We start from the raw sequence: 24,868 nt of genomic DNA on the forward strand, positions 1-24,868 counted from the left end.
AAATAAAATAAATAAAATAAATTAAATAAATAAAATAAATAAAATAAATAAAATAAATAAAATAAATAAAATAAATAAAATAAATTAAATAAATTAAATAAATAAAATAAATAAAATAAATAAAATAAATAAAATAAATAAAATAAATAAAATAAATAAAATAAATAAAATAAATAAAATAAATAAAATAAATGAAATAAATGAAATAAGTAACATACACTATCCATATCATAGTTAATATTATTATTCGCTATACATGTATGAAGCTGGGAGAAGACATTTCCGTGATCGCGTCAGTTCCAGAGGCACAAACATCACAATTTAAGATAAAATGTGAGAATAGAGGAGTTATTAAATTTCAATTTGAAACTTCCACGGCCTGTCTTTGAACATTCATATACTCAACCCTTCCAGATATATGAATTTTTAAACCTTGAAACCTCGAATAGAATCTTTAAAATCCTAGATTTCTCTTGTCATATTCTTAACTGATACATGCGTTCCGTTGATCGCCACTATCGGTGCACTCATCCTGATTTAATTTATGGATGAGCACATAATCCGCTCCTCGCACCTAAATGGCAACACCGCTCATATAGTTTCTGTGGTGGGACTACCACACACTTTACAACTCCCTCAATTCTGTCAGGGTTGCAAAAGCTTGAGGGGCCACTAGGACCTCCGGATGGCCGACGGGATGCACCGCGTATTCGTTGACTAAACTGTACGCAGACTCGCATACGAGCAGTTCCTGAATTGTCACTAATCGATAGATGGCCGACAAAGTGAATTTGCTATGGTTTGAGAATCTTAAATCGTTAGCTCAAAGGGCCTGACGATCGTAAAGTCTCTGTCCCTCGAGTTCTATGACTGCTAGAAACTGAGAACCGGAAGATCCCGGAGACTTGGGGAGGTCCGAATGCCAGGAACTCCAGGGCCCTGAAACACCGCGGTTCTTGAAAGCACGGAAGCATTTCTGCTCAGTAAGGATCCGTTTTTTGACTCAGGGGTTTTGAGTATCTGAGGTGATGAGCAGTTTCAAAGAAGCCTGGAGTCCACGCGGCACTGAGTAACCGATTTTCAAGGGTTCTATGTCCCCGCCAAATTGAATATTGATACCTACACTGAGGCACTAAAACCCTCTAGGATGCATAAGTAATCTCTTAAGCTGCCGAAATTTATGGACCCTAAGCCTTTAAGCTCCTCCAAAGCTCTTAAGTGCACCTAGAATCCTAAGGTCCTAACCTTAAGCACTTAAGTTCCTAAACTAGGGTCCTAGTTTTCGGACGTTGGTAATCGCGAGAACTCTGCCAATTTGGAGTTCAAAGACTAAAACCATGAGACCATGACCTTTGTGGCTTTGTTGAAGCTCCGAGAGTACTGGGATTTGAGGCTATCAGTGCAATCATCCAGATTTAATTATGAAGGAGCACATACGCTGCTCGTCGCACATATATGGCAACAAGGGTGATATAGTTTCTGTGGTGGGACGACCGCACACTTCACAAGCCTTTCAATTCTGTCAGGGTTGCAGGAGATGAGCTGTTGAGGCCACTAACAACCCCGGATGGCCGACGGGGTGCTTCGCGTACTTGTTGACATACGGATATAATGATCAGACGTCTCTGCCTCCGCTCTTGGGTTTTGTAATACAGTTTCACGGTGTTTGGTCATCAACCAAGGAAAACACTACGTAGGCCCCCTGTTACGTTCACTTTGGGCAAACGTAACAAAAGTTCTTATACACAAGCAGAGCTAAAGCAAAATGGAAAAATAGTAATCTGGATAGACGTCACTTGGCCTTCAGTAAAAGTCAAAGAAGAGGGGAGAACGAAAGACCAGCACTGCACCCCGACTCGATCATGCAGAATACGGAATACGGAAGGCGTGCACTCAGTTTTGGTAAGAGTTCAGGGCTGAAGACGGAGCCGACCGATTCCGTGAGTGCTGTACAAGGTCAAGGAGTTTCTGAATTGTCACTAGTCGAAAGATGTCGACAGAGTGGATTCGCTCTAAGACGGTTTGAGGATCTTACAAAAACCCGACGATCAGAATCACTGAAAACTGGAGGATACCGAAGGCTTCGAAGATCCAGCTGCCAGCAACTCCAAATTCCTGTAACCTCGATGTTCTTTCAAAGCCCTTCGGCTCCGAGGCACAGAAATTTTCGGACCTGACGTTCTGAGGCTTTAAAGCTCTAAGTTTTTGAGGCTCAGAGGCGTTGGGAGTCTAACTGTTAGAATCTGATGCTTTGACTTTGTACACCTTCAAAGCTCCGAGGCTTGTCAGCTCAGACGCCCCAAAGTACGGAAACATCGAGGCCATGTGACACTGTTACCAAACAAAGCTTCTCCGTTACCTCATCATTCTCAGAACTCAATACTGGTCGACCGAGACCCTGAATTTTAGCTCTAGGTTTCAAATAATGAGCTCGCATGTGCCTCATCTCTTAAGTTGCTGAGATTTTAGGCTCCTGCCCCTTTAAGGTCCTAACTTTTATTGTCAGAATTTAAAGAAAAACTTTCCGGGTGGGCATTACAAAGGGAAAATCAATTGAGAAAGTATGTTGGCTAAAAATAAAAACCGTTTCAAGGAACTTTAGCTCATTAATTAAATTCCTAAGGTTTTCAATTCAACAGTCGTCGAAAGTTAAGGGGTTCGTTAGTGAATGAGATATGTTTATTCGTAACGATTCGCTCCATTTAAAAAGCATTTGACGCAATTTAAGGTGAGAGTGTTTCTGAAGTAATATTAAAGGGCCATCGTCGCAAGATGAAAATTGATGTAATTTCGTTAACAGTTTCCATTCAGCTCGAATATAGCTTAAAGGCCCTTTCATATCGATTTCCGTACGGGGAAAATCGTCGCCCCGTGCTGCTTATTGTGCCATTTTCGTGGGGAGGGCGAAAAAAATTGCCGCCAAAATTTATTGTCTTAGGAGGAATGCGTAATTAACGTGGAGACGGTTGACAGCGAAGATTAAACATACATTTTGATTACGCAGGTTCAACGTCAAGTATGTTAAAGTCCTCGCAGCTATAATAAGATGATATGAACTTGAAAAGGGTCCTTCGGGGGTTCGTCGCACTTTTCGAAGGATATGACAGCGAGACTCCTTTGTTAAATTAACGCGATTTAGAAACGTTACGTCAATGTCAAAACGGTATGGATTTCGGGATGCTCAATTAGGGTTTCCTTTCACGTTCTTTTTTTATATTCCGGCGCTTTTCGGAGGAGAACCTTACATTTTCAATGGCTAAATGTTATTTACTGTGTGCGGTCGTATATATACATCTTTTTATTGCTATTTATATGCTTTAAAAATGCTGAATTTCATCTGATAAGGGTCTGGTGTAAATATTTCCTCCGTTACACCCAATTTAGTTTTCTTTATGTTTTCGCGAGGAAACACTTCAAGATGATAAAAGAAAATTTTACTTTACATACAAATGGTTTTCTTGAACCCCTTTGCGAGAGTTGCCACGTGGCTAGAGCTGGAACGCTGTCTTGATCTTTAATTAGTCATTTACGAGTACCATGAGACGAAATTGATCTTAACAAGTAAGTCGTATCTTATTCCAAATTGCAAGCATATTCGAGAAAAATATGACTTCGAGGTTTCAAGGTATCAAGGTTCCATGTCGAAATTTTTTTCAATTCTAGGTTTTAAGGTTTTTAAACCTCAAGGTTTCAAAAACCTAAAACGAACACTATCGACATTATGAGTGCTAATAAAGCTCAAAGGTTTAGCGTTATTGAGGTTTTGAAAGCTTTAAAACTTTGCAGACTTGAGAGCTTATTTGACATGCACGATACACACATGCAGTTTTCCTATTTTCTAATGCTTTGAAATTATTTGCACGCAGGCTATAGATATTCGAGATCGATAGGTTTCCAACATTCACAGTCATTGGATCAGGGTTTTGAGGTTTTAAATGCATCAGAGCTTTATTCACAAGTTTTAGTGGGATTTCGGGTCTCTTAATGCTTCAAAGGTATGAAGTTTTGAAGGTGATATCTCGCGATTTCGAGGATTAATGGTCAAGTTCGAAGCCTCAGAGCTAATGTATCTCAATTAAGGTTATACTTAGGTTTTGTAAGGTTTCAAAACTGTAAATACTCGTTAAAGTCTGTGTCTCTCGGCTTTTGGTGTTACTAGATTGAGGATTAGGTACAGGGAAACAGTCACAAAACTGAATGCTTCAAGGTTTCAAGACTTTCGTACCACAAGGTTTTAAGGTTTCAAAATTTGTGGTGGGGATGTTCCAAACATTTATTGAGACCTATACGACCTATCTGTTCAAAGTTTGAGGGTTTTGAGGTTTGAACTTTTTCACATCCTCAAGCTACGAAGATACCTTCAAAAACATTGAAGCTTTTACTCTATAAATTATGATTCAAAACAAAACCTTAGGTATTCAAATATTCGACCCATAGTTGAACAGTTTCAATCTTAATGTTTAAGGTTAGGGCTTCAAGTTTTCTAAGAATTTAAATTTTTTGTAGCTTTGTGGTCTCAAAACCTCTCTTAAAAGCCTTCTTAAAATCTCTATAAAATCTCTTCAAAACCACTTCAAAGTCTCTGCAAAATCTTTTCAGAATCTCTACAACATTTCTTCAAACTCTATTCAAAATCTTTTCAAAATTTCTTCAAAATCTAATCAAGGTCTCTTCGAAATCTCTTCAGAAAATCTGCAAAATTTCTTCAAAACTTCTTCAAAATGTTTTCAAACCCGCTTCAAAATTTTCTCAAAAACTCTTCAAAATTTCTTCGAAATCTCCTCAAAATCTTTTCAAAATCTCTTCAAAATCTTTTCAGTCTTCAAAATTCCGAAATTTCTTAAAAATTTCTTCAAAATCTTTTCAGTCTCTTAAAAGCTCCGAAATTTTTTTAAAATCTCCAAAATCTTTTCATAATCTTTTTAAGACCTCTTCAAAATCTCTTGAAAAATGTGTCCAAAATACAACATCTCTTCAAAATATCTTTAAAGTCACAATAAAATCTCTTGAAAATCTCTTCAAAGTCTCTTCAACATCTCTTCAAGATCTCTTCCGAATCCCTACAAACGTTCTTCAAAACCTCTTCAAAATGTATTCAAAGTCGCTTTCAAAGTATTCTTCAAAATCTTTTGAAAATCTCTTCATAATATCTTTAAAACCGCTTCAAAATCTCTTCAAAATATGTTCAATATATCTTTAACATCTCTTCAAAATATCTTCATAGTCGCCTTAAAATCTCTTCAGAACCTCCAAAAAATCTCTTCAGAACCTTAAAAAAATCTCTTTAAGATCTCTTCAAAATTCCTTCAGTGTCTCTTCAAAGTACCTGAAAAATCGCCTCAATACCTCATAAAGCCCTTTTTAAAATCCTTTTCAGGGTTGTTACAAGATTATTTAAAACCCCTTCAAAATGTCTTCAAAGTCCCTTCAAAAATCTTCCTTCGCAATCTCATCAAGATCTCTTTAACATATCTGCAAAATATCTTCAAGGTGACTTTAAAATCTCTTCAAAAGCTTCTAACAATTTCTTTAAAATCTCACCAGAATCTTCAAAATCTCCACATAGTCTCTTCAGAATTTTTTCAAAATATCTACAGTCTCCTCAAAATTTCCTCAAAAATTTTCCAAATATTTTTCAAAATCTCTTCAGCATATCTTCAAAATTTCATCAAATAGTCTGCAAAATTACCTCAACATTTCTTAAAATCCGCTTCAAAATCTCTTTTATATTTGCTACAGAATTTCTTTAAAACTTCCTCAAAATATCTTCAAAATCTCTCCAAAATCTTTTCAAAATCTATTCAAAATCTAATCAAACTCTCTTCAACATCTCTTCAAAGTCGCTTTAGTGTCCCTTTAAAAGCGCCATTAAAAGCTCTTCAAGATCTCTTCAAGGTCTTCGCCTCAGTCTTCAAAATTTCTTCAAAGCCTCTTCGAAATAACTTTAAAATGTCTTCAAAATATGTTCAAAGTTGCTTCAAAATCTCTTCTAAATTTTTCAAAATTTCCTCAAAATCTCTACAAAATCTTTTCAAAATTTCCTCAAAATCTCTTCAAAATCTCTTCGAAATTTCTTCGAAATCTCTTCAAAATATCTTTGAAATCTCCAAAGTCATTTCAAAATTTCTTCAAAAATCTCTTCAAAATCTTCAAAATAAGTAGCATTAAAATCTCTTCAATAGCTGCTTAAAATTTCTCGAAAATCTCTCTAAAGTCTCTTCAAATCAGTGCAAAATCATTGCAGGATTTCTTCAAAATCTCTCAAAAGTCTCCTCAGAATCTTTTCAGGATCTTTACAAACTGTCTTTAATACCCCTTGAAAATATCCTCAAAGGCTCAAGAAAATCTCTTTAGAACCTCCTATCTCTTTAAAATCTCTTCAGCGTCTGTTCAAGATCTCTTCAAGCTGTCTGCAAAATCGCCTCATCTCTTAAAAGCAGCGTCAAAACCTCTTTAAAGTCTCTTCTTTGGTTGCTACAAAATTTCTTTAAAACTTCTTCAAAATATTTCCTTTAACAGTCTCATCAAGATCTCTTCAACATCTCTTTAAGAAGGGTTTAAAATCTCTTCAAAAGCTTCGCAAAATGTCATTAAAATCTCTTGAAAATCTCTTCAGACTTCAAAATGTCCACATAGTCTCTGCAGAATTTCTTCAAAATCTCTACAAAATCTTTTCAAAATTTCCTCAAAATATCTAGAAAATCTTTTCAAAATGTTTTCAAAATCTCTTCAAAATCTTTTCAAAATCTCTTCAAAATTCCGAAATTTCTTTAAAATGTCTGCAAAATCGTCAAAATCTCTTCAAAATCTCTTTAAATTTTCTTCAAAATCTCTCAAAATTCTCTTCAAAATCTTTTCAGGATTTTTACGTTTTTTTAATACCGACCCCTTGAAAATATCCTCAGTCTCATTAAGATCTCTTCAGAACCTCCTATCTCTAAAATATCTTCAACGTCTTTTCAAAATCTCTTCAAATTGTCTGCAAAATCGCCTCAAAACCTCTTTAAAATCTCTTTTATGGTTGAATTTTTTTAAAACTTCTTCAAATCTTCAAAATATCTTCAATCTCTTCAAAATTTCTTCCAAATTTCTTCAAAATCTCTCCAAAATCCTTTCAAAATATCATCAAAGTTTCTTCAACATCTCTTCAAAATCTCTCCAAAATCATTTCAAAATATCATCAAAGTCTCTTCAAAGTCGCTTTAAAGTTCCTTTGAAAGCGCATTTAAAAGATTTTGAAGAGCTATTGAAGGTCTCTTAAAAATCTCCACAAAGTCTTTAAAATCTCTTCAAAGCCTATTTTAAAGGTTTCTTGGAAAACCTTGGTTGATTGGGATACTGGAAACAGTAACCTTTAAATTTAGAGTTTTTGTTACTTTCCTCGTAGACGCCCGGCCCCTGTCACAATAAAACATCTCTAAATTATTAATTGGGGAGGTTCTACTAGTAGCTCCGGTCAACTTCCACATTTTCATTACCACTTGCCATAATTCTTGGACACGAAACAAAAATCTGATATGAAAGCTCCATCGGAGTCTCACTACGGATTCTAATGAACACACAATAAGTGATTAACAAACACATGAAAAAAGTTAAAACAAAATCTCTGAGAGAAAGAAAAACTTACAGAGCTTGTTTGGTCATATTACTCCGCTCGCAGACGGGCGACTAGTAAAATAGAAAATCTTCATATTACTTACAGTTTTTTTTTATCCAAATTATCTGAACTTCACTTGTTGTTGAACTGAACTTGATGACACACAAAACTGACTTGAATATGAGGACAAATTTTCGGTGGCTGTTCAAACGGTAGAAACTTTTTAACAAGATAACCTTAAGAAAACCTAATGTACACTTTTTTAGCTGGACGAAAATTTTTGCGCAATTGGGCAACACCCTTTAAACTTCTTACACCACTTTAATTAACAACTGCCCAAAATTTAGCATAAACAAATTCAAATTTCTAAGAGGAAAAACAAACACGGATACACGAATTCAAGTAAAATAAACACAATGTTTGTTTATTTGTAAACTACCACCCAGACTTACTGAATAAATTGAAATATACTCATATACGGCATGTTCCGAAAGTTTAAATGAAATTATTGCAAGGTTTAGGTTTTCTATTTCTATTTTTGGCCTTTATTTTCAGGGGGGTGGGGTCGGCCAAGGCTGTTATGTTTGACACACACTTCTATGCTTCCAAGATAAGATTTCGAAGATTTGTACTTCGAGAATGAAGTGCAACCTCCTGTTAAAGATTTAATGGCTTTTCAATGTTTCAAGCTGGATTCTAGCAATTCAAATTTAAAGGGGTTTATTATATATATCGAAGTCTCCAAATTGCAGAGGCTCAAAGATTCTTAACTTAAAAATATCGAAAGCCTCTTAGAGTTTAAATTTCAAAATTGCCACGAATCATCGATGAAATGATACCTAAAATTTAAAAAGCAAGTTTTTGAAACTTTCAAAATTAAATCTTAAATTGGATTTCAATGTCAATGTTAGTATTCTATGATCTGCCATGCTTCAAAGTTACGATGCAGATGTTACTGATCAACCTTTGATTTGGAGATTTTGAGCGTAGGGATTTTTAATCGTTTGGGGTGTCAAACTTTTAATTTTTACATTTTCGGGTATCAAACTTTTGAAGATTTTCAAATTACGAGGGTTCAAATTTGTGACGGTTCTATATACACAAAAATCCAGGCACGTGACGAATGCTTTTTAAAATATCTCCCCAACGGATTGTGGGCGATCGCTTTCCCGAAAGGTAAATAGTGTTACACAATGTTTAGTAATCAATAGGTAGCAATGCACCGGTGAACAAACATAAATTGCTAAGAGCATAGCCATTATCGTAATTGGTATTTTTAAACAGATCAATTACCCTAACAGCCTTATCGATCACTTTGCCCGAATTTTTTCTGTTCTTAATGAACAGCAACACTAAACTAAAAAAAGTGCCTCATTAAACTTTACAGCGAGCGCATCATTATTGCACGAAAACAATGTGCACATTACACCGTTCAAAATGCAGATGGATATTTTAAATTGGACTGTGCTACGTTCGTGATTGTGTTTGCTTTTTCAATTTGTAAAATGAGTGCTTTTTTAATGGCATATAAACAGAAGCGGGTATTTATTGCGAATTTACAGAGGGAATAAGTGCAATGAGAGCGAACAATGGGAATCGTTCGCATTAGAATGTACTTGTTACGATTTTAATTCGCGAACATATACAGGGTGTTCTTAAATGTGCACTAAGTTGCTTCCACTTCTTCAGGAACTTGTCCATCTGCTCATCGCAAGTAGAAACACAAAGTAGAGTGCATCTTCCTTAAGAGGGGTGGTTTGTAGATCTAGTGATATTTCAAGAAACAAGACACGTCGTTTGACCTCGTTGGAATTAGTGCGTCGTAGAAATGGCTGCGCTGTAGAAAGCCGCATCGTTGCAGAAATTGCGTCGTATTAAAGTCTGAGTGTGCTTCACTTTGACCTAGTTTGATTTTGAGGCTTCCTCCTTCACGTCTACTCGTTTTCCTCTGTGTTAATCCTTGGATTTTAATTCTTTGTTCTTTGCTCTTCTCTTTTGGTGTTCGCTTGTCGCACTTCAATTTTTGCTCTTATCTTACCCTCTCGCCTTAATTCCACATCGTTTGTAATCATTCGATCCTTCTTTTATCACCTTTCTTTCTTTTCCCTATTCCTCACACCATTTCCTTGTCATTATTTCTTCATTCCCAATTCCTTATCGCAATTCATTCTCCCTTCTTCTGATCATTTCGAATTTTTGTCCTTTGTCCCCTCGATCTCCTCGGTCTTCTCGGTGCATCCTCTTTCATTTCGTCTCTCTTCTTTTGCGTACTTAGTTCTCCTCTCTTGGCTCTCCCTATTATCCTTTCTTTGACTCTCCCTTTGTCCTTTTGTTCTTGTTCCCAGTCGCTCTTTTCGCCATTTTCCTCACTCATTCTCAATTCTTCAATATTTCTTATCCTATTATCCTTCCTCTTTCCTGATTCTTCGATTCTTCCTTCATCATCATTCCTTTTTTCCTTCATCCTTCTCCTATTTACTTTTTTTTATTATTTTTCCTTTCTCTTTTCATGTGGCCTTTCCACCTTCCTCTAACGTTACCTATATATTCTTTATTATCCCTTTTTTTATTCTTTGATATAGTACTTCGTCCTTTGGTCTTGTTCTTCTTTCATTTCCCTTCGTCTCATTATTTCGACTTTATTTTAATTTTCCTCATTTGTCCTACTTTATACTTTTTCGTCTTCATCCTCTTCCTTCCTTGCTTCCTTGTTCTCCGATTTGGCACATCGTTCCTCATTTCGCTCTACTTGTTCTCATTCCCTCCTTCCTGTGTCTTCGGCCCTCTCACCTAGCACCTAGGTCATCTTTCTTCTTCACTTTTTTCCCAATTCTCTTTCTTTTCCTTCTTTATTTCTTTATGCGCTTTTCTATACCTTCTTCCGAACGCCCATTTTCCGTTTTCCATTTTTTTTTGTTCTTCTGGTCATCACATGTTCTGTTTTAAACTTACCCCTAAATTTCACCCCCTTTGCATCATTTCGACTTTGTTCCCATTTTCCTCTTCCATTCTCTGTCTTTTCTACTTCTCTTGTCCTACTTCATATCTTTTCGTCTTCCCCCTTTTTCATCCTTGGCCGTTCTTTCGTTGCTATTCTCCCTTACTTCTTATTTTCTGCATCTGTTCTCTTCCTTCATTGTGTCTTCATACGCTTTTCTATACGAATTTGCATCACTTCTGTGTTTCCCGTGATTCTTCATTTATCTTCTCTTATTTTCAATTCCCCTTTGCCGCCTTTCTGTTTGCTTGATTCTTTCTATAATTCTTGCCCCATACTTCATTTTGTTTCATCCTCCTTGAACATATCTTCTTCCTTATACGTTTTCATTATTTACTACTCCTGTTTTCAATATCGCCCTTCGCTCTTTCATCTTCCATTTTTCTGTTCATTTCCATGATTTTGATTAGTTCGTCTTTTTTCTTCTCCTCTGTCATGCTTCCCCATTCGCTCTCACTCATGCCCTGATCTTGTCTCTTTTAGTTGCTCGTTTTTTCTCTCCATGTTCAGACATCGTTTTTCATTCTTCTCTTTCCTTTTCCCTCTTTTTTGTCTTTGGTTCTCTTTTGCACATCACCCACCTTTTTCACTTTATTCCCTTTCTTCCATATATATTTTTTTCCTTTTTCATTGTTATTTATTCCGCTCTGCCATATGTTCCTCCTTCTCATCCTCTTCTTTTTTCTTTTTTATTCTTCTGAATCCAAACATTACGGTATCCTTAAGCTCATTACAACGTCCATGAAGCAATGAAATTACAAAATATCGACTCCTTAAGCTTTGTGGTCCGAAACCTCTGACTAGAAATTGCTTGTGTACACTCATTACGTATCCTTTATTTCATTCCTTGTCCTTTTCCTTTCGGTACTCTTTTCTTTTTTACCGCTCCTTTCACTTAGCACTTCGATATCTATTCTGCGCCTCTCCTTCTTCCCTGTTTCCCCTTTCATTTCCTTTTTTCTACTCATCTTCTTACTTTTATCTTCTTTCCCTTTTTATTGATCCTTCTCCCCTCCCCTTTTCCCCCTTTAATTGCAGCCTTTCCTTTTCTCCCCCTTATTTCTTCATTTTCTTCTTTCCAGCCTTCTTGTTCTTCCTCCGTAGATCTCTTCCCGTTGATGGATTTAATTTTCAGTCCTTCTCCTTCATACGTACTCATTTTCCTCTTTATTAATCCCTGACTTTTCTATCTTTGTTCTTTGCTCTTCCTTCATAATCATTCGGCCCTCCTTCTATCATCATTCTTTCTTTTCCCTACTCCTCACGCCATTTCTTTGTCATTGTTTCTTCAGTCTCCTTTGCTTATCGTCATTCGTCCTCCCATTTTCCTTTTTTCTTCTCGTCATGTTTTGATCTTCATCTCACTCGATTTCCCTGTATTTCCGGTATATTCATATCCTCTTCTTTCGCCTCCCTTCTTTGGCATTCTCACATCTTCTTTCTTCGTTCGTTGCTCGTCTCTCTTGATTCGCTATTCCGTTTTCGATTTACTATTGCCGTACTTTTCTTCTTGTTCCCAGTCGCTCATTTCTCCTTCTTCCTACCTCATTCTGTTTAGATATTTTTTTCTCCTTCCTCTTTCCTGTTTTTTTTCGATTCACGTTCCTTACTTTATTTCTTCATCCTTCTTCTGCATATATTTATACCTGTTCTCTTTTCATATCGTCTTTACACCTTCCTATTTCTTCGTTCGTTTTTCATCTTCCTGTTATTTTATCTTCCTCCTGCTTACAGCTCTTTATTCATTCTTCGAACTCATTTTATTCTGGCATATCTTCTCCCTCCTTGCTTCTCACGCGACCTTTATATTCGCCCTTATCCCTTTTTCCATTTTTATCATTATTTTAACTTTGTTTTCATTTTCCTCTTCAATATCCTATGATTTCTTCTTCCTCGTTTGCCTTTCGTCACATCTCTTCGTCTTCCCCTTTTTCATACTTGGCTCTTCGTTCCTTGCTATTCTATTTTAGTTCCTCATTCTTTGTCGTTCTCCCATTGCTTTTTGCACATCCTTTCTCATTTTCTTTGCTTGTCCTCATTTCCTGTGAGTTTGACTCTCTCCCCTACATCATCGGTCTTTCTCATCTTTTCCTTTTTTTCTTTGCTCTCTGTTCATTGTATTTCTTCCTACGCCTTTCCGTAACTTGCTCCGTTCTTCCGTGTTCCCCATCAATGCCCCTCTACTTCCCGATTTATTCCTCTTTTCTCTTCACATTTATCTTTTACATTTGGTATTGTTCGTCGTTTTCCTTCTCTTGTTTTCTTTATGCATCTTCACCTTACCTCCCTTCCGTTTCCTTTATTCTCTCTATCATTCTTCCTTCATCTTCACTCTACTCTCGCAATTCCTTTGTTGATTCTTTAGTGCTTTTTTCTGATTCCCAGTCGCTCATTTTCCTCTCTTCCCACCTGATTTCCGATTCTTAGACATTTTTGCTTCCTCTTTCCTGTTTCATCCGATACTTCCGTCTACATAATATTATATTCATCTTTGTCCTTTCTTCATTATTTTTTCCTTCCTATTTTCATATTGTCTTTCCACCTTCCCCTTTCTTCCACTTACTTTACCTTCCTGGTCTTATCTTTCATTTTCATTATTTCGATCTTTATTCTTTTTTTTTCTTCAATTTCCTGTACTTCCTCCTTTCTCATGTGCCCTACTTCACATTTTTTTGTTTTCCTCGTTTTTCACCTTTTCCTCTTCGCTCCATGCCATTGTACCCGACTTCCTTGCTTTTTGCCCTCCCCGTTCGCTTTTTGCACATCCTTCCTCATTGTTTTCTGTTTTTTGTCGATCTTCATTTCGTCCTACCTGGACCTGCGACTTCCTCTTCTCTCCTTCTTTGCTCTTCCTTCGTTATTTCTTCTTACGCTTTTCCCCCTTTCCCCATGTCTTTATTTTTCATTGTATTTTATTACCGTCTTCTATATATTCTATCTTCCTTCCTCTTTTTTCGTCTTCTGGTTGTTTCGTTGTTATCTTGACTTTCACCTTCCGTCTGCCTCTACCGTCCGGTTTGCTCTTGCTTGTTCCTCCGCATTCATCCTCTTCTTTGTGTTGGTTAGCGGCTCTTCCTTATTTGCCCTCCTTTGTCTTTTCTCCCCTTTAATCTCCAACTTGGCGATTTATCCTCTTTTTTCCCTACATTGTTTCTTTCTTGTGTATCGTTCGTCCTTTTCTTTTACCTCAGTTCCTCTTTTCTGCTTCTCCCAATTCTTACCTGATACTTCTTCTCGTTCACCCTTCCTCGTTCTTCTTTTTTCGTTATTTATAATCTACCATTCGTCGTTTGCTATTCGTTTTTCGCCTGTCCCTCGTCGTTTGTAGACGCCGATAGGTAGCTAATATATTTGTGGGAATAACAGACATCGAGGGGAGAAGAAAGACTACTCATCGGTGATAAAGAACGAAGGCGGATGTGGCGCAATTTTTCCGGGAAATATGAAGTGGTTGGTTCTAGAACATTCGAGATCACCCGCAACCACACGGAAACACTCTATTTTACTATATAATCAAATCGAATTGCGTTGCAGGACAGTTCCAATTTCAACGCCTAAGTAATAAATAGTCCGCGATGTTATAAATCAATTCATTTTAAGTCTGTTATAAATGTATTGTTAGCTAATTGTAAATAAATAACCAATAAACCAATCAAATTTACAATAGCATAAAACTAACGGTATTCCTATTGTTTCAGCTTGTCGCCAGATGGAATATGGCGTCCAGGCGATCTTCGGACCATCCGATCCCGTGCTGGGCGCCCACATCCAAAGCATCTGCGAGGCCCTCGACGTACCGCACCTCGAAGCCCGTATAGACTTCGAGCCCTTCTCAAAGGAGCTATCGATCAATCTGCATCCCAGCCAGGAGCTAATGAACAAGGCCTTTCGAGATCTAATGACCTACCTAAATTGGACCAAAGTGGCAATTATTTACGAGGAGGATTACGGTACGTAATTAACTTTTCTTGCTGAACGCATTTTCACTGTCAATTTATAAGAGTACATTAAAATTTAATTAGCGAGAATTAGTGCTTACCAGTTCATTACGTTGGAATTGTAGCTTTAAGGGGTGGCTAATTAATTAGTGCTTAGCATTTTCGTCGAATACAACGCGACTTTTTGGCGAATAAAAGTGGAATCAAGGTATCCTCTCGAACGATGCAGGTGGAATTCACGGTTGACTTTGTTGACGTTTTGTTCGTATTACCTTTTTCGGTGCTCGGAGCCTAACAGATGCCTGACATATTTTCAATTGTAAGTCGAGAATATTATTAACATTAATATTATTCGTTATTTTATCAAATGGAAGATTCAGAATTCCATAGGCGTCTCTTTTAAATTTTTGACCTATTTCCAGACATAACTAAATCATATTTGACGTACTTTAGATAAACTTCAGCAAAACATGCTCCAAGAAGCCGCTCCGAAATTACGTGACCTGGTCGGGCAAATCAAACTAACGACATAATATGGTGGAAATCCGTGAATCGCAACTCATATATCGCACATATTTTCTAAACTGAAGAGTTTTTGTTAGCATGATCTCGCCCCCGAAATAGATAACTTGCCCCTCGTTCAGGGGATTCAAGCCTACAGTTGAGAGTTGAGGTCCATGCCGGCATTAGGTGTCGTAACTAATGTGGTTACAGTTATTTGTCATCCCCGTGGCCGCCTCATTCACGGAGAACATTTTAGTTTACACACAATTCGTACACACACCAAAAAATCCGATAACTTCCACATATTTAAACGAATTATATCAATTTCAAAGACATTAAAGTTTTTAGTTTCAGTAATAAGAGCTTCAATTAATTGTATTCGACTGTCACATGTAAAGCAAAAAAACCAGTTAACGCTACAATTAGCACACGTAGACCGAGGCAAATTTCAAAAACTTACTGATCTTTTCCATTTCACATTTAGTTCACCTACTAGGGAGTAAAGGTAGCTTAATTAATTATACGTAGGTTTCTACTCAGGCTTAAATAGTGTTATTCAGTGCATGCAAATAATACTTTTTGCGATTATTTTAATTGATATGCAACACTCTTTACGTACGTAATCGATGTGGCATTGTGTGGTAGATGAAATTTGGAGAAGTTTCTTTTAGGCCTTTTCAAGCTGCAAGAGCTGGTTAAGGCGCCGGACTCGGCGAAAACGGAAATGTACATACGTCAGGCCGGGCCCGGTTCGTATCGACAGGTCCTGAGGGAAGTGCGACAGAAGGAGATTTTCAAGTTGATTGTCGACACGAATCCGAAACACATTCATCATTTCTTTCGAGCGGTAAGTTTTTCTCATCTTTTATTAGCTTTAGCTAATGCCATTTCTTAATATCAATGTTACTGAAATACATTTAGTCCAAATTACCGTCGACGTATGAATAGCTCCAGAGTTTAAGAAGTTATAAATGAGTTTTCAAAGACTCATACTCTTTAATCTAAGTTTTCGTTCGTCCTGTATTGCCAGTCCAATCCAGGACAATGTAGTTCGAGATATACCCAGCTAAGGCCCATAAAGTATTCTCATAATCAAATAGCCAAATAGTACTTTGATATTAAATATATTCAACGATCATGGTCATTATCAGGGGGTTATAGAGGTACATATTATCAACGTTGTAACATTTTCTATAAATGGTTAATACAAACCAAAGGTGATTAGTAAAAGGGCTAGCGGGGTGTTATGCCCCCAATGGTTCCAAAATTTGCGTTTCTCTGTTCTTTTTTTTAAGAAAGATCAGTCGTATTTGATTAGCTTTTTTGGGTATGTCCTACCCAATTTTGATTTGTTTAAGATTCGGTTCGCTTGCCATAATTATTTTAGTGCAGCTTTAATCATCATTTAAGGTTGGTTTAATGGATTCTTCGGGTTCAAATTTACGAGAAAATCACGTTTCCCCGCTTATATAGTAAAAGTCGTCTCTGATTAATTTCCAAAGACTTTCATAACCTAAAAAATGCGTTCAAGTTGGAAATGCCTTAATTTACTTTGAGTATCTCTTCAAAATCTCTTCAAATTTCTTCAAAATCTCTTCAAAATCTCTTCAGAATCTCTTCAAAATCTCTTCAAAGTTTCTTCAAAAGCTCTTCAAAATCTCTTCAAAATCTCTTCAAAATCTCTGCAAAATCTCTTCAAACTTTCTTCAAAATCTCTTCAACATTTTTTTCAAACTCTCTTCAGAATCTCCTCAGAATCTCTCCAAAATCTCTTGCGAATCTGTTCGAAATCTCTCTAATATCTACAAAATCTATTTGAATATCTTCAAAATCTCTAAAATTTCTTCAAAGCTTCCAATCTCTTCATGATCTCTTCAAAATCTCTTCCAATTTCTTTAAAATTTCCTCAAAATTTCTTCGAAACCTCTTCAAAATCTCTTCAAAATCACTTCCAAATCGCTTCTAAATCTCTTCAACATCTCTTCAAAATCTCTTCAAAATTTTTTCAAAATCTCTTCAAAGTCTCTTCAACATCTCTTCAAAATCTCTACAACATATCTTCAAAATCTCAGCAAAATCTTCAAATTTTCTTCAAAATCTCTTCAAAATTTTTGTCAGATTCTCTTCAGAATCTCCTGAGAATCCCCTCAGAATCTCTCCAGAATCCATTCAGAATCTCTTCAAAATCTCTTCAAATTTCTTTAAAATTTCTTCAAAATTTCTTCAAAACCTTTTCAGAATCTCTTCTATATCTCTTCAAAATCTCTTTAAAATCTTTTCAAAAGCTCTTCAGAATCTCTTCAAAATCTCTGTAAAATCTCTTCAAAGTTTCTTCAAAATCTCTTCAAAATTTTTTTCACATTCTCTTCGGAATCTCTCGTGAATCTGTTCGAAATCTCTCTAAAATCTACAAAATCTATTTAAATATCTTTTCTTCAGAATTTTCAAATCTCTTCATGATCTCTTCAAAATCGCTCTTCAAAATTTTTTCAAAATCTCTTCAAAATCTCTTCAAAATCACTTCCAAATTTCTTCAAAATCTCTTCAAAATCTCTTCAAAATCTTTTTAAAATCTCTTCAAAATCTCTACAACATATCTTCGAAATCTCTTCAACATTTTTTTCAGATTCTCTTCAGAATCTCCTCACAATCTGTCCAGAATCCCTTCAGAATCTCCTCAGAATCTCTCCAGAATCTCTTGCGAATCTGTTCGAAATTTCTCTAAAATCTACAAAATCTATTTAAATATCTTCAGTCTCTAAAATTTCTTAAAAATCTTCAAATCTCTTCATGCTGTCTTCAAAATATCTTCAAATTTCTTCAAAATCTTTTCAAAGTTTGTTCAATGTCTCTTCAAAATCTCTTCAGCACCTCTTCAAACTGTCTACAGAATCTTCTCAGAATCATTTCCAAAAATTCGGTTTCAGTTTCGACTCCAAACTTTTGTTTGAGTTCTCGTTGGTAACTTTTTCAGTTATTCGGAGCCGTTGAAACCTCCACATCCTCCTCGTTTTCCTGCGTTCTCTTGTTTTACTTGTTCTCCCATTCTTCGGTTTTTTCATTATTCACTGGATTTCTTAAATTCTTCTTCATCTGCTATCCCTTAAAATTTCTTGATTTCTTGCGCATCCTCTTCCATCCGCTACTTCTTTTATTTCCTTTTCCAGTTTTTCGAAGCCCTCGAAATTTCAAAATATTTCACTAGATTCCTCTACTCCCTTTCTTTTGTTGTGTCTTCTGTTCTTCGCCTCTTTGTCAGTTACAAGGTTCTTTGATTTTTGCGCTCCTTGCCCTTTTTTGTGGATTCTTCGACTTTTTCGCCGCGTGTCAGCTAGCGTCCCTTCCTCGATCCACTTCTTTGTTCTTTGAAGATTTCAAGCCTACTCGTCTTCCTCGCTTTCCTATACCTCCTGATTTTCCTGCGTTCCTGATGTTTGGCTTCTTTATTATCGAAGGGTTCATTGAATTTTTTTCCTTCGCCTTTTTTCTTTCATTTCTTGTGCCTCTTCGTACTCTTCTACTTCTCTTGAGTGTGGCGCTCACGATTCTTGCCTTCTGTAATTTCTTTCGACTACGTTTTCTTTTCAGCTACTTTTCTGTTCTTTGAGAATCTTGAGATTTTAATTTTTCTCGACATCTTCGCTTTCTTATACTCCCCTGATTTTCTAACTTTCCTGTTCTTGGACATCTTTATCATTCCCTGCCCAAGTTCTTCGGATTTCTTCATTTCTACTTTGCTTACTTTCGTTCTTGGCTCCGTTTTCTCCTTCTCCTCTCGTTTTTGTAGATTTTTCGACTCTGCTTTCTGGCTGACTTTTTTTTCAAATTTCTTATTATTCACTTTCTCCGTCTTTCGGGGCTTTTGAGATCGGACTGCCACGCCTCAGCTTTTCCACCTTCTGCAGCCTATTTTTCGCTTGTTTAGTTTCTCTCTTCCCTATACTCTCTTGATATTCTTGCGTTCTTCCGCTTCTCTATAATTGTTCGGATTTCATAATTTCCTCATCGTCTACTTTGATCGCTTCAACTTCTTTGATTTCATAGGCTTCTTTGTTCTCTTGGATTTTTTCTTCTTCAGTTTTTTTGGTTTCTTCGATTGTTTCTCTCTCCTCCGCTGCATTGGAAACAACTTCCTTAATTGGGAAGTCTATGAGCTACTTCATATCTTCAGTCTCCTTGATTTCACCTTAAAAAATTTCTTTTTCTATGCTTCCTCTACTTGTGCTTCCCAGAATTTTTCGATCTCATAGGCTTCCTTCAACATTTTTTTCTTAACTTCTTTCATTTCAAATAAATCGCCAATCAAAACACGTGCGCTAATTAGATTTCGGCTGACAGAAACTTATTGAAAACGAAAACTACGCAAATACAAACAATTCTAAAGGAAAAAACAAACACCGAAATACAAATTCAAATGAAACGAACCACCTATGTGCTTACTTTGTAAATAATCCCCCTCATTTAGTTACCTGAAATATACTCAAATGCACGATGTCCTGTCAGTATTTTTGGTTTTTACACCGAACTGACTTTTAAATGACAATATTTTAAGTAGGTAGTCCATATTTATTAATGTCTCATGGCCGTTTGCACCGACAAATTTAAGCGGAGCTTAGCTTAAGCGTAGCTTAAAATCCATGGCAACGATTATTGAGACAATGGTTGTCATGGATTTTAAGCTACGCTTAAGCTAAGCACCGCTTAACTTTGTCGGTGCAAACGGCCATCAAAGCCTTAACCCACTATCTTTCCCTAAACGAATTCGCTACTTTTCGAGTAACTTCGCAGTTCTTTAGTGCAGGTTGAACTGCGGCATGTTTAAACCCGGTTCGGATGCAGCAAATGAGCGCTTTTTTTTCATTCAATAATTCAACCACTGAAATATTCCGTTTTGTACCGCTACATTTTCCATACACAGCCGAATCATTTTTTTTAATCCACTCTCAGCGTTTCGCCTATCTGAAAATTAAATCCCCTAAAATGATTGGAAATGAACGGGGAGGAAAATAGCTTTTAATCGCTCTTCCGGGAAACTTTTGTTTGTTTGTATTGATAAAGCAGCGCTAAAATCTCCATTGTGCATTTTCACAAAGAAAAATGTTGCTTTTGTTGCAGATTTTACAACTTCAAATGAACGACTACCGATACCACTACATGTTCACCACCTTTGTAAGTATCAGCTACCGTTTAAATTTGCTTCATTTTATTAATAGGACCGATATCAATTAAGCCCTAGCAAAAGTGATCTCTTATGGGAGTAAAACGTTTAGAGCATTATATAAAAAACTACTCAATCGACATACAGAACTTCAGGGCCAACAATAAATGAGACTGTCGCCCCCTATTCGTAACTGAAAATAACTTCAAAAGGCCAAGGCCACTCGATTTACAAAAAAAAAATTAGTTGCATTTGCATCACACGCTCGGCTTGCCTACATTACAAGAGACTCTAAATATACTGGGTCTGTAGACACAAGAAAATGCTATGAATCTAAGCAAACCCTAAAACGGGAAAATATTGACATGTAAAATTTCGTGATTTGTCGTTATTTTGTGTAAAATGAAGGCGTTTTCACAAACACTGTTTATTTAATTAGCTTCTGCTTACGCATAAGCAAGTTCAAGCAGTAATTTAAATAGAAAGATTAAAAGATTACCCAACTTACCACAGCAAATAATAGATCTGTTTAATTAAATTTCCTTAAATAATGAACAACAAACATCCCGCTAAGCTAACTAAGAAGAAAAGTAAAAGTACAGCAGGTTTCCTTTCACAAGTTGACAAGGCATGTTTAAATATATACTTGTTCTTTGATATTTTTCAACTAAAGTAAATACCCTTGTCTGAAACTGTTTTTGTTTATTACAAAAGGTTTAATTAATTTTCCTTCTCTTTTATCTTCGTAAACTTGCCAGAATGGAATATTTCGCAAAAGTAAACTAAAAATTTTTTTAGTGTACACGATGGAAACCGCGTATATAGCCTCAAAACAAACAGCATTTTTTTACAGAAACTGCGTACTGAAGTGAAGTGAAAAAATCTTTATTACCTTTAGTTTTACAGTAAAACTACACCTACCGAAGTATTTGCACACAAGATCTAAGTTAATAGAGAAACTAAAATTAAACCCGAGGCTACTAGCCTGTTTGGGTTTTACACATATACCTTTTCATGCCCACTATAGCAGGGTAAGGGGACGGACTGGTCAATATTTTCTCTTTAACTAGTACTTGAAATGTGTAGTCAGTGGCGTTCGTCTGTCTAGTCAAGGGAAGCATATTATTTTTAATGGAAACTACTGGTTTTTATTACATTGTTGAAGAGTGTTCTTTTTTGGATATAGCACAAAATGAATACGCAATAGAAAATATTGGTTGCTATTCAAATATTTTGAAGGTATACTCAGTGTTCCCCAAATTACAACCTGCATAATATTCCGCATTGCCTATGTTACCTAGTGATGATGCTTTTTGTAAATCGCCAATGTTAGTAGACGTTAAGGGCATTCGCTCTTTATAAGGTCTTCGAATGTTTGCACGAGGTCCATTTTTGTGTTTCCAAATATATAGAAATATTTAGGGTTTTAGTGGTTCTTGAATATGGACCTGATTTTTCAATTGCGTGTGAAAGTTTAAGGCGCTAGGTAGTCGCGAGAGTCTGTAAGTATCACATCCGTCGTTACCATAGGTGTGAATTGCTGATTGAGCGGGTTTCCACTCCAAGCAAAGTTGAGTTATTAGTGTCTAGGGTTCTCATTGGACGCAAACAATAGCTTTGATTGGTAGACAAAGTTATACGTCCTAGAATTGATGCGAATCAGAACAGTAAAGTAGTGGGAAATTAGAGTATATCTTCGAATTCCCCCACAAAGGAATATCCCTGAAAGAAAAAGAAGCTTCCAAAGCTTGTTTGGACATAATACTCCGCACGCAGAAAGTCAACTAAAAATCAAAAAATTTTAAAATTACTCGCTGACAGCTTCAAAAAACTTTCCTTCTTTAATAGACTGAACTCAATGACTGGATTGATAAATAAGAAGAGAACATTTTCGGTGCTTGCTCGGGCGGTAGAAATTTTCCGGAACACATGAAGCAATTAATATAAGATCCGTGAAAGAAAAAGAAGCTTACAAAGCTTGTTTGGTTGGACATAATACCCCGCACGCGAACGGTCGATAATTAAAAATTAAACAATTTTGAAATTACAGTTTTGTTGGGGGGGGGGGGGGGGGAGGAAGGAAATCTTTTTACGCACTTTATTTCGAAACTGACGAACTGCGTCTTCAACAAAACCACTAGGACGTGAGATTTAGCGTAAACAAATTTACAGGTTCTTGTTACTGTTGCGGAAAACCGAGCCGAAAACTAACAGCTCCTCAGAATTCTTCAAATCAACCACCAATCGGTCAGATTTGATAGCGCCACCTATAAAGGAATCCGTCCCCACCGAACTAATCACATCGTAAAGCAGGTATACCTTCTAACAGCGCTAAGAAAACGTGCGTTAATTAAATTTCGTCCGATAAAAACTCCTTATCGCAGGCGACCAGATGTCACTACATTTTAACACGCAATTTCGAGTTTTACAATTAAATACACAAAACGATTTTAGGTTTTCATACATGAACTTGCTCTTTTGAAATATCTTCAGTAGTCGGCTTACCCAAATTATAAGAAACTCAAACTTTACTGGGTTCATAAATATTCTTTTAAAGACTTTTAAACGCTATATTTCCTCATTGCTGCCTACATTAAATTTTCATGTTCATTGAAAACAGACGGCAATAGAAGAACAATTTCATTAACTTTTTTAATTTGTACGATTTTAACGGTATTACGTTTTATTATTGTTAAAGTTAGACGCGTTGGTCATGAACCTTCTGTGCACTTATTTAAAAAAAAAACTATACACTGTGATCGAGATAGAGGGTTACATCAATATCTCTTCTATTTGGTGAGATATGACAAATTTGCTAACTTCCTACATCACTTCCAGTTTAACCGAAAAACGATGCAAATTTTGTTTTTCAAATGCAATGCCTAATATAACATAATATAAGTTTTTTTAAATACTCGAAGAGGGCAATCAATCTTCTATACAACATAAAATATGCATATTGTTGATATACAAACAAGTTCGTTATTCAATATTTAGAAAACTTATGAAAACTAGCATACCGTGTGCAGTCATGATGCGTGGTGTCTGTTGAGTTACACAGAAAAGTTGCTTGAAGAGGCTCTTTTCAACGATACCAAATTTGTTAAAATCGGTCAAACGGTTAAGAAGTTAAATCAGGTTATTGCAAAAACAATTGAACGCCCTACGCCATCTTTGTTTTTGAAATAACCGAGTTTTTGTTTTGACGAAAATGATAGATAAACTGATTCTCTTTAAAACTGTGAAAAAAGAATGTTTAATTTATTATGCGAAATTTAAATAAAATGCAATTTTAAAGATTAAGGTGGCAGGTACGCCCTGTGGTGGTCATTTTTAGAACTTGAAAATATTTTCCAGCGATTCTTCATAACCGATTTACCCCATAATTTTTTCTACCCCTAGGTCATACGACGAACGGTCGAGGAACAGTCTTATTGGGTCATCCGGTACTAATGATTATTTATATATAAATGCGATTTCATAAACCGTTTCACATTCTTTTTAAAAACATTATAAACTCTTGTCTTATCACGTATACAAAATGTTATAAATTATTGCCTATTTACTTTTAACAAAAATAATTTCTAAAGATAAGTAAACTGCACACAAAGAAAACACCTGCACCTTATCAACTTAAAATGTGATAAAATTAAATAAAAACAATAATTTCCTATTGTTATCTAGTAATGGTCTGCATTCAGTACAAATAATTTCGAAAGATAAGCCACTTGCACACAAAGAAAACACCTGCACCTTATCAACTTAAAATGTGATAAAATTAAATGAAAACAATAATTTCGCATTGTTATCTACTAATGGTCTACATTCAGTACAAATAATTTCTAAAGATAAGTAAATTGCACACAAAGAAAACACCTGCACCTTATCAACTAAAAATGTGATAAAATTAAATAAAAATAATATTGTTATCTAATAATGGTCTACATTCAATACAAATGAACAGATGTGATGCATAGTAACGCACCAGTATACATACATGTTTGACAGTTGGGGGTCAATATATGGCTTTCTCAGCGCAATGAAACATTTCACTTGCTATTTTAGATTACTTATTGGAGCAGTTTCTAGAACCAATGCTCAATAATTCCATTGTGGATGTTGTTCTTTAATCTTTTGTCTCATAAAAAAAATATCTTCTCCCCTTTGACTTCGAATTCTTACCGAGACTTTAATTTTTACTTCCATTCCGAAGTAAATCCCTTTCAAATTGTCTGTAAAGGAAATTGCATTTCCGCTTGTATTGTACAAAGCAATTTTTCCTAATTCAATTTGATTGCTCCATAAGCGGATCAATTGGGCGTAGAGAATAATAAATAAACGGCGAATAATTGACATGTATGGACCTGTCAGCCAGCAGAACACTCGATGCACTTGACGCGTCAAGCTGTCACATCGCCCGTGATTAGCAGCACCAATCACTCAAAACAGCGGACGCGCAAATTACACTTCCGCCTCCAAGACATTTAAACCGTTCCATTTTTAATCAAACAGAAAGATTTTTCGTAATTTTAACTGTAAGCTCGGACGTCTCGAGATTAATTCTTGCGTTCCTCCACTTCTTTAATTTAACCTGCTCTTTCGTATATCAATCTGACAACAAATGGCGAGCGACATTTTTTTGCGAAAGAAAAAATTAACTGCACTGAACTGAA

At 36.0% G+C, this 24,868-nt stretch overlaps 1 protein-coding gene across 1 annotated transcript in view; it reads left to right on the plus strand.

Annotated features, from left to right (window-relative positions):
- LOC116180020 (glutamate receptor ionotropic, kainate 1-like) overlaps positions 1 to 24,868 on the plus strand; it is a 55,127-nt gene that overhangs the window by 1,311 nt on the left and 28,948 nt on the right. Inside the window, exons 3-6 of the mRNA XM_031499843.1 lie at positions 14,294 to 14,545; positions 15,522 to 15,542; positions 15,709 to 15,884; positions 20,153 to 20,206. Of these exons, the coding sequence (XP_031355703.1) occupies positions 14,294 to 14,545; positions 15,522 to 15,542; positions 15,709 to 15,884; positions 20,153 to 20,206 (503 nt within the window). The remainder of the gene's footprint in view (positions 1 to 14,293; positions 14,546 to 15,521; positions 15,543 to 15,708; positions 15,885 to 20,152; positions 20,207 to 24,868) is intronic.

The sequence above is a fragment of the Photinus pyralis genome, unplaced genomic scaffold (genome assembly GCF_008802855.1).
Source record: "Photinus pyralis isolate 1611_PpyrPB1 unplaced genomic scaffold, Ppyr1.3 Ppyr1.4_LG9, whole genome shotgun sequence".
In the NCBI taxonomy this organism is placed as follows: Eukaryota; Metazoa; Arthropoda; class Insecta; order Coleoptera; family Lampyridae; genus Photinus; species Photinus pyralis.